The 11695-nt window shown below is 39.4% G+C and overlaps 1 protein-coding gene across 1 annotated transcript in view; it reads right to left on the bottom strand.

The window, feature by feature from the left end:
• LOC121377209 (putative uncharacterized protein DDB_G0286901) overlaps positions 1–11066 on the bottom strand; it is a 70392-nt gene extending 59326 nt beyond the window's left edge. The window contains exon 1 of the mRNA XM_041505116.1: positions 11007–11066. Within this exon, the coding sequence (XP_041361050.1) occupies positions 11007–11066 (60 nt within the window). The remainder of the gene's footprint in view (positions 1–11006) is intronic.
• Between the last annotated feature and the right edge of the window lie 629 nt (positions 11067–11695).

Raw genomic sequence — 11695 nt, 5'->3', positions numbered from 1 at the left:
GGCACGAATTCCTACCTCACGTAGGCGGTTCCGTACGGTCTGGTCGGATATCCTGCGCAAACCTGGTATTGCTGCGGCTGTGGAGTGGGCAGTAGTCAATCGTTCCCGAAGGTGGCGTACCCGGATTGTCAAGCGGTCCTGCCCGGGGGTAGTGACACCGTGGTCGACCGGATCTAGGGAGGTCACGTGTTGATCCATGTTGCTGGTAACGGTCCCACAGTCTGGAGATGGGCTTGGGGACACATGGAATGCCCTGGCAACGGCCGTTTCTGGATTCGCCTGCGTCTAGTCGGCCGATGGCATTGTTTCTCTGCGGTTCACTGAGACGTGGCATGTCCTGGATTGTCAACTGTCGGCCAGATACAGAGGCCAGGCAAGGGAACACCCTGCACTTTTATACTGTCGGTGTTCATGTTGCACGTGCAGACAACGCACGTGCAGTGGTGACATGGTTTGCACGTGGCTGCGTTTTTGCGAATATTCACATTTTGGAACTTTATTGTACAGTAGCTGCGTTTTATCGAATGTAACCGTGGGAATGTGTTTGGGACATGCAATGACCTTATATTCACAAAGCATGAACCGGTAGGAAACATAAAATCGGAGTTATAACCCATTTGTACCCTTTTGCGTTTTCTTTTTTTGAAGAGTATATATGAATTTCGATAGCGGTAACGGTTTTGTCGTTCGGGTGTGTTTTAAAGTTTGTTTTGTTTAACGACACCACAAGAGCATACATTGATTTATTGATCATCAGCTATTGGATGTCAAACATATGGTCACTTTGACACAGTCATAGAGAGGAAACCCGCTACAGTTTTCCATTCGTAGCAACGGATCTTTTATATGCACTATCCCACATACAGGATAGCATATGCCACGGCCTTTGATATACAAGTCGTGGTGCACTGGATGGAGCGAGAAATAACCTAACTTCGGGCGGGGTGTGTCTTACGTCTACATGAATGAGTAGGAATATGAATAATTACAAGACATATACTATAGATCGTCAATAATCACACAGCAACCATTCTGATTTAACAGTTGGGGGCAGGGGGGGACATGACTCACCAATGTCCATGTCGACAGTGAATGTTTCTGTTAAACTTCACTTAGTGCTCCACGACTGATATCACACGCTAGGAAAAAGAAATAAATGTTTTATTTACGGGTTATATGACGTCAGACATATGGTTAAGAACCACACAGATATTGAGAGGAAGCCCGCTGTCGCTACTTCATGGGTTACTCGTTTCGATTAGCGCAAGGGATCGTTTATATGCACCATCCCACAGACAGGATAGCGCATACCAAGGTCTTTGATATACCAGTCGTGGTCCACTGGCTGCAAGGAGAAATAGCTCAATAACATTATCGTATTTGCTTTTCGCCCCAAGAATTCCAAGATAACAGCTGACCTTTCCAGCGAGTAACACCGTCATCCGTAGTGTCGTGGTCAAGGCCTGATACTTCAATGCTGATACCTACTCCAACACACACACATACACAGAGAGAGAGAGGTGGGGGGGGGGGGCGAGAGAGAGAGAGGGGGTGGGGCGAGAGAGAGAGAGGAGAGAGAGAGAGAGAGAGAGAGAGACAGACAGAGACAGAGAGAGACAGAGACAGAGACAGAGACAGAGAGAGGGAGAGAGAGGGGGGCGAGAGAGAGAGAGGGGGGTGGGGCGAGAGAGAGAGAGAGGGAGAGAGAGAGAGAGAGAGAGAGAGAGAGAGAGAGAGAGAGAGAGAAGAGAGAGAGAGAGAGAGAGACAGAGACAGAGACAGAGACAGAGTCAGAGACAGAGAGAGAGAGGTGGGGGCGAGAGAGAGAGAGGGGGTGGGGCGAGACAGAGAGAGAGAGAGAGAGAGAGAGAGAGAGAGAGAGAGAGAGAGAGAGAGAGACAGAGAGAGAGAGAGAGAGAGAGAGAGAGAGAGAGAGAGAGAGAGAGAGAGAGAGAGAGAGAAGAGAGAGAGAGAGAGAGGGAGGGCGAGAGAGGTTTTTAAAGACTCGAGGTAGATGTGAGACAATTGCACCGACCTTTCTTTCACTAACAACGTACGCACTGTCCTGGACAGACAGTCCAGATAGATGAGGTGTGTGTGTGTCTAGAACAGCGTGCTTCAACCTTAATTGAATATGAGCATGAAGATATATACATGTATAAACAACTAAAGAGCAAAGAGCAATGAACAATGACCTGAGGTGTACACGCACACAGCGATCACGGAGCGAGTGTCAAACAGTCACGGAGCGAGTTAACCGATATGCAGCGGGTAATCCACGCCAACCTATCGGTTTAGTACCAGAGTAATAACCTGCGATAATATGCCACTGACAAGCCCAGCACCGGGTCGAACTGTCCTGCCGGTGTACATTCACGACACGGCCATGTCCACAGTGGATGTTTCTGTTAAAATTCACTTAGTGCTCTTTTTTTCGAACTGGAGTACCGTTAAACGTTAATTAATTAATTAATTAATTAATTAATTGTTTGGTGTTTTGATTGGTTGATTGGTTGATTAGTTTGTTGGTTTGTAAGTTATTTAATTAGTTCGTTCGTTCCGTCATTCACTCATTGAAATTGTTATTTCATTTCATTTTAACTTAGTCCCATGCTTATATTCAATTAAGGTTCAAGCACGCTGTCATGGGCACACACCTCAGCTACCTAGACTATCTGTCCAAGACATTGGGTTAGTTGGTAGTTGGTTAGTGGTTAGTGAGAGAGAAAAGGGTGTAGTGGTCTTACACCTACCCATTGAGTCGTTAAAACTCGCTCTGTGTGAGAGCCGGTACCGGGTTACGAACCCTATACCTACCAGCCTGATGCCCGACGGCTTAACCGCGACACTACCGAGGCTTATATTGTTATTTCGTAAACTTCACGAGTCTTGTAAACACACTCGTCAACAGATAATGATATGTTAATACTCACAAAACGACAGCAGTAACACTAAACGCTTTGCGAACAACCATAACAGTTGTGTGAGTGCAACAGCAATCAGTTAGAAGACTAACAACGCAAGATACCCCCACAGACAGTCAGTGACAAGAGAAATACATATTAAAATACGCAATAGTCATCCCGCAGTGATAAGAAAAAACAATAGTGAAGAAATACACAACATTTATTGTAAGGTAGTTATCACAAAAGAATACATAACAATAATAAAATTGGCGGTACTGTTCTGTCAAACACTCCCAAACAGTAAGCGAGCCAAAACACAGAAACAGTTTGTTTGTTTGCTTAACGACACGACTAGAGCACATTGATATTTCATTATAGGCTAAACGTTTAGTCATTTTCATATATTATCTTATTGTGTTGTTCCATTAGTAGGAAGATATCTTTTATATGCACCATCCCACAGACAGGATAGACCTACCACTACGTTTGTTAAACCAGTCGTGGTGCACTGGCTATAGGTAGTACTAAACCAAATAACTTCCGGCTGGGTCAAAGTTCGAGGTGAACCCAACTTTTGATAGAGAAGTGAACACCACAAGTCCTGTGATTGGTTATAAATGTGAGTGTGTTGGTTGTAAAAAAATAATAGTTTCATCTGGGTAAAAAAAAATTGCAATTTTATTTCATCTAGTACCAATGTATACTGGTTGATTAATTAGCCATCACTCGATCATGCAAGTTCACAATGACCTTGACCTTGACAATAATATCTGTGTATGGCTCTGAATGGAGTTTGAATCAAAGTTAGCACTGAAGAAAAGTTGGTTTTGGCCTATAATTCATACTGTAAAGATTTCAATAATTTCTTTTTACATGGTATTTGACTTGCCATATACAACTGCTCTTAAATATGGTATTATATATAGGCAACCTGAACTAAGATTTTAATAGCAATTTATTTTTATATTAAAAATAGCATGTGCCAATAGTGGGTTAATGTCTTTAGTTTCCATTAACATTGTTAATTATTTATGTATGAAATTCTGAAAACTCAAATTTGTAAAGAAGTTGATTTTTATTGTCATTTTGATATATTTATAGGGTGCTAAGTTATATTTTAGACAAATTTGTAGTTTTATGCAAAAGTTAAAGTAAATTTGAAGAAAAACTTTATCAAAAACATAATTAAATTTGTTGCCACTATTGTGCCTTCTGTTCTTATTTGTACATAACAATAAGGTTGTTAAACATATACTTAGATCTCCAGATAAATTTTTTTTCTTAATAATCACTTAGCTCTCATGAAAAGCATTTTGAGTTTATACTAGATTCAGAACCAATTTTTTCAGATCTGATTATCTGCCTTGGATTAAGTTGATAATTTATTTTATTGTTAAAGCTGTATTACCTAATGTTACTAGCTAAATAAAATGCTGGATTACAGATTGTAGGAATACATCTAATGTACATATTGTATTCATCCGGATTAGAAAATAATGCAAGAAAATAGATGTTCGGGTAATTTTGTCATTTAAAAATAGTTTTTTTCAGTAATTAATCAAAAATAAATGTGTTAAAGCTGCATGATTATTCCAGATATCACAACTATTAAAACCTCCAACAACAGTAGGCTATAAATAAAATATAGTCAGCAATATTGGTGGCTGCCAATAGTTTTGATGGTGTACATTATATTAGGTTGCACTGTAGAAACAACAGTTTCAGTGAGGTTGTCAGTTTATGTCAGAATACACCAGATCCTGGTTGTCATAAAGACACATAGCTGGACACTTTTTGAAAAATGTATGTTATCAGTATAAATCTGATGAGACGTTTGAATTTACCGTGTGTATGTGAAATCGATGTTCCAACACGTTCGTTTGGGACACTTATGTCTAAATGAGAAAAGAGGTTTTCTTTGTTTGGTAGGTAGGTGACGTGCTTATGTCCGAGAGTTAAAACACGCTTACTGTTCCCATAGTAAGGGGGGAGGGGGGGGGGGGGGGTAGGGAGGACAGGAAATGTGACGGACAGAAATTTGCTATACATTTAGTCACAATATAATTTAATTCAGACAAACAAATATGCACCAGTTTAACATCTGAGCACAAATTTAGATGGTTCACCAAAAATAAAATACAAACAATTAATGTATATATTTTTAAAAAGTGGTCTGAAATTGTGTTCGTCAATAAAAACCAACATTTAGATGGAAAGCCAAGTTGCCTTTGCAAGCAAAATTGCAAGGCGATTATAACATTAAATATAATTTAATTTTAGGTTATAATATATTTGGTTGACTGTATTGTTACAGATTTCCATTCAATTTTGGTGATAAATGGATATAATAACGTAACAGTTGCGGAGGACCGGAGGTAAGGGCTGCCTCGACTTGACCTGGGATCATGTTTAGTGCCAATACCCAGTGACAGCCTATTAGTCAGTGGTTGTATCCGTGCCTGTGAAAAGTCTAGTGATAGGGATTTTATAGTCTCTGCGTAACAACACTCTTCACCGTGGTAACAAAACAACGTGTTGTTTGAGAAGCTGGTAGCCAAGAGCTCAGCGTGCATTAATACCACAATCAAAGAGCTTCTAAGAGGGGATTTTGGATAGTTCTCTTTGAGGACGGAATCTTTCGAAGTCTCCGGTAATCCTATCATGCATTATTTCCCGTTTTTGAACGGACATGCGCAACCTGATGTAACATTACGCGCACGTGCAAGGCGTGTTATAATGAAGCTCGTTATGTAAAACTCGTAACTATTGATTTGTTCTTCTTACATGTTTAGCAATGTGACCTCAATGAACTGGCTGTGAAATATCCAACATGGTAATTCAGACAATGAATAAATTAAATAACGACGTAAACATACCCCATTCACACGCCAACAACGAAACAACTCCAAACGCACAGCATTTAAACTTATTTCCATTACATATGTTTATATGATCACATTGGAATATCTTGCTATACGTCTGAATAGATACCCACACCAACACACCCACACATACATATACATACAGGATGGCTCGATAGCTCAGAAAGTATCGGACAAGTCTGCCTGTCGGTGCCACAGGATCGTATCCCAGCAATGGAATGAGACAATTTATGAGGTCAGAAAGGATCTAATTATCCCCTGCGTCATTGCGTTAATATGTATGTTTTTATAGTCTAATCCGACATATATACAATATATAGATATTCTTGCATCAATACATACATCAATACATCCATTCATATATGTTGCATACGCACATACACACACGCACGCACACATACACACACACACATACATACATACCTACCTACATATATACATGCACACACATCCATACATACACACACACACACACATACATACATACATACATACACATGCATACATACATACATACACACACATACATACATACATGCATACATACTTACATACGTACAAACATACATACATACATGAATATCTATGTATGTCATAGTCAACCTCGACATACATACAATATATAGATGTTCATACATCAATGCATACATACATACACACATACATACATACAAACATTCACACACATATATACAGGTACGTAACTATAGACAGACAGACAGACAGACAGACTAGCAGGAGGACAGACAGACATAAAAACAGACATTAAGACAATTTTGTAACATAGATAATCATAACGCAAAACGAGTGTAGCATAATGCCAGGAGAATAGTGTATCATAAATAATGATAATGCCACACAAGTAACCGAATGACACGGAGGTCGTGCGATACAAAAAAACATATAGAACCCGATACATGTAAATCTACGCTATGAGTTTACACTGCCTTTTCCTACTGAGCAATCAATCAACACTCGATTGTTGCTTATCTTGTACAGTCTATTATTAGAAATACCTCAAGGTAAGTTTTTACTCAATAGGCATCAGCGACAACTTATGATTTAATCTGTTTAATGTGCACGATAAAGTTTAGTTCTACCTCACTGACCGGTCTGTTGTGAAGTTTCCTAGAAACTTGGATACATCTAACTTATTGAGAGAACTAAGCGGTTTACTTACTACATTGTTAGCGTCATGGCTTGTTTCTAGAGTGGTTGCTTACCGCCAATTAGGTTCATTTCATTTATTCCGTACATGTTGTCATGTTCTATGGTCTGACCTCTTTTAACTTAGTTTTAAAATAAGTTTCTTTTAATGTTTTAAGATTAATTTGATTAAATTTAAATCAATATATATTATTACCTGAGCTAGCTTAGTAATTATTTTATCTAAAGTTACGTTATTGTTAGGCCTAATATTTAGGGGGGGGGGGCGCACCGGCTTAGCGGCGTAGTGTTTAAGCTATCGAATATACGACTGGTAGGTACTGGGTTCGCAGCTCGGTATCGCTTCCCACCCACAGCGAGTTTAACGACTCGTTGGGTAGGTGTAATCTACTAAACAGACTTCTCTCTCACTAACAACTAACTGCTAACAGCCCAGATAGCTGAGGTGTGTGCCGAAGACAACGTGTTTGATCTTTAATTGAATATTAGCACGAAAATAATTTAAATGAATGAATGAATGAAGGAACCAGGGGGATCGGGACAGACAGACGGACAGATATTTGATTTAAGTTTCACCATTTGCACACAGTAATAAAATGTAATATAAAATACAGTCGAAATAATTTCATCCATAACTGTTGTTAAAATGTATTTGTGATACTGAAGTTTATTAGAAAATTTAATTTTACCTGTTTATGATATTTATATTTGTGTACAATTCTTTACACTGCGTTTTAATTTAACTCGTGGATTTTATATTAGTGTTAAGCGTCACTTCATTTACGTACATTCATACATCACATTTCTTCTAACAAATATATATTCGTGCTAAGCGTCACTTCATTTACGTACATTCATACATCACATTTCTTCTAACAAATATATATAAGTGTTAAGCGTCACTTCATTTACGTACATTCATACATCACATTTCTTCTAACAAATATATATTCGTGTTAAGCGTCACTTCATTTACGTACATTCATACATCACATTTCTTATAACAAATATATATATTAGTGTTAAGCGTCACTTCATTTACGTACATTCATACATCACATTTCTTCTAACAAATATATATTCGTGTTAAGCGTCACTTCATTTACGTACATTCATACATCACATTTCTTCTAACAAATATATATATTAGTGTTAAGCGTCACTTCATTTACGTACATTCATACATCACATTTCTTCAAATAAATATATATTCGTGTGTGTCTGACTGTGTGTGCGGTTGTGCGTGTGTGTTTGTGTGTGTGTGTGTGTGTGTGTGTTTATGTGAACGCGTTTGTATGTATGTGCGTCTGTGTATTTGTTTGTGTGTCTTTGTGAGTTTGTGTGTGTTTGTGTGTATGTGTGCTTGTTGGTGTGTGTGTGTGTATGTGTGTGTCGTTTGAATGTATGTGCATATGTGTGTTTGTCTGTACGTGTGTGTGTGTTTGTGTGTTTGTGTGTGCGTGTATGCGTGTGTGTGTGTGCGTGTTTGTATGTATGTGCGTTTGTGTTTGTGTGTGCGTGAGTGTGAGCGCGTGTGTGCGCGCGCGCGCGCGTGTGTGTGTGTGCGTGTGTGTGTGTGTGTGTGTGTATTTTAATTTGACCGAAACGCACTTGTACTATACTATTCCAACATGTAAATAACTTCTGTCAGTCTTATCAATAAAGCTGATTTCTGTCTGGGCCGTTTAGATTATTTCGCTTGATCTGGCCATTAATTCCAGCTACATTTATAAATGTTATCTAACACGTTTCAATAATCTTTATCCACTTTTAGAAAATGTTTGCTATATTTAGGTCTAAAATGTTCAGTGCAATAAATGTTTAGTTTATTACATAGATACAGAGATAGTTAGGTTTAGGTCACCGCCAGCAGCATGCATATAATAATAATAATAATAATAATAATAATAATAATAATAATAATAATAATAATAATAATGAATGAATGAATGAATGAATGAATGAATGAATGAATGAATGAAATAATAAATAAATATAACTGATAAACAAGTGACTTCTCCATCCTAATTAGAAGGGGAAGTTGTTTGATAAAATCGTTGAAATGAACATTTATCGGTACCTTTCGAAATTTTCTTCATGTTCCGTATTCATTCGGAAACTTCCGAAATATACATTCGGTCGGAATCGTAATATTACCGGTTGCTATGAAATAGCACTCCTTCCCGTAATACACCACTCCTTCCTGTAATATAGCACTCCTTCCCGTAATACAGCACTCCTTCCCGTAATACAGCACTCCTTCTCGTAATACAATGTAAGCAAAACTATTGAATAGTTTCATTAAACACGCGACTGATAACTAATTTATCTCTGTTATGTTCAAATGAAAATATGAAAATAATACTTAGTATTTTCAAGCGTTACCTAGGATCGATCCCCGTCGGTGGGCCCATATGGTTATTTCTCGTTTCAGTCAGTGCACCACGACTGGTATATATCAAATACCGTAGTATGTGCTATCCTATCTGTGGGATGGTGCATATAAAAGATCCCTTGTTACTAATGGGAAAATGTAGCGGATTTCCTCTCTAAGACTGTCCAAATTACCATATGTGTGACGTCCAATGGCCGATGCTTAATACATCAATGTGCTCTACTGGTGTCGTTAAACAAAACAAACTTTCAAGCGTTATGGAAATCTGTCAGTAGGAGAATATGAGGACTCACACAATCAATGCAAACTACAGGCCAAAGGCCAGGTTCTCGCTACCAGTAATGTTTTGTAAATAGAGAATACGGTTCTAAATTTGTCATTGAGGAAATGTTAAAAATGCATTAAAGCTCTTGACCGACCCACATCAAAGAGATCGCGCCAGGCGAACACACATACACTAGAGAAGCAGCGCTCAAGAACGTTGTATATGACAGTTATGACACGAGGATAAATTTATGAAGGACACACTATCAAATAAATACCAGAGGCGGTTACATTACGTACGGTAAATACAGGACGCGAACAAGAGGAATGCCTCTGTGGGGCGGTTACATTACGTACGATAAGGACAGGACGCGAACCAGAGGAATGCCTCTGTGGGGCGGTTACGTTACGTACGATAAGGACAGGACGCGAACCAGAGGAATGCCTCTGTGGGGCGGTTGCATTACGTACGGTAAAAAATAGGACGCGAACCAGAGGAATGCCTCTGTGGGGCGGTTGCATTGCGTACGGTAAAAAATAGGACGCGAACCAGAGGAATGCCTCTGTGGGGCGTTGCATTACGTACGGTAAAAAATAGGACGCAAACCAGAGGAATGCCTCTGTGGGGCGGTTGCATTGCGTACGGTAAGGAATAGGACGCGAACCAGAGGCATGGCTCTGTGGGGCGGTTGCATTGCGTACGGTAAGGAATAGGACGCGAACCAGAGGCATGCCTCTGTGGGGCGGTTACGTTACGTACGATAAGGACAGGACGCGAACCAGAGGAATGCCTCTGTGGGGCGGTTACATTACGTACGATAAGGACAGGACGCGAACCAGAGGAATGCCTCTGTGGGGCGGTTACTTTGCGTACGGTAAGGAATAGGACGCGAACCAGAGGCATGCCTCTGTGGGGCGGTTACATTGCGTACGGTAAGAAATAGGACGCGAACCAGAGGCATGCCTCTGTGGGGCGGTTACATTACGTACGGTAAGGAATATGACGCGAACCAGAGGCATGCCTCTGTGGGGCGGTTATATAAACTCAATCGGCTTGCAGAACGTGAATGGGTCTTGGCACGTTTGATATGTTAGTCTTCTGCGAGAATGGGACTCTCCAAATTGCATCTAATATACTAAAATAAGGAATAATTATCATCATTACTATATATATATATATATATATATATATATATATATATATATATTACTATTACTATAAAATTGTCAATAATTATCATATATACTATTGTGGACAGGAAGAGATTTGGTCTGGGTTTTTAAAGGTATCATTCAGTCCTTGCTATGGCCATTATTATCCCATAATCATAGAGAACCATATCCCCCGACACTCGTTTGTGGTGATGATCATCAAGAGTATATCAATATCACCTTAGCCACCGTCACCGCCACCACCAGCTCCGTCACCACCACCATCATCATCATCGTCATCATTTGCATCATCATGAATATATCAATATCACCGTCGCCACCGCCACCGCCACCGCCACCACCAGCTCCATTACCACCACCATCATCATCATCGTCATCATTTGCATCATCATGAATATATCAATATCACCGTCGCCACCGCCACCGCCACCACCAGCTCCATTACCACCACCATCATCATCATCATCATCATGAATATATCAATAACATCAAGACCACGACGATCATCATCAAGCTATATATCATCTTCAACATGATATTAATATCAGCAGCAGCAACACGATATCAACGTCATCATCATTATTGTTAGAGGGAGGGGTTAATATGAAAAAATATACTTTTTTATAGCCTGTCCCATCTCAAAATATGGGGTTACCTTTTATAATGGTGAAACAACTTAAAATTATCCATATTTTATATGCTAACCCCCCTGTACATGGGGTACAAATATATCAAGTGGCTCCTGGTGTCCAAAAATTCAGAATTTGCTAAACGTTAATAGTATCAGCCTGTTTCAAAGATAATTTCATGTTGATTTATTCTATATTAAGAAATGTAGGATAAAAGCCTTTTTAAAAAACCATATTTGGAGATAGGTGTTTATGGAAATACACCCCCCCCCCCCCCCC

The sequence above is a fragment of the Gigantopelta aegis genome, chromosome 7 (genome assembly GCF_016097555.1).
Source record: "Gigantopelta aegis isolate Gae_Host chromosome 7, Gae_host_genome, whole genome shotgun sequence".
Lineage (NCBI taxonomy): Eukaryota > Metazoa > Mollusca > Gastropoda > Neomphalida > Peltospiridae > Gigantopelta > Gigantopelta aegis.
Note: the sequence above shows the minus strand (reverse complement) of the source record. Positions and strands in the feature narration are given on the sequence as shown.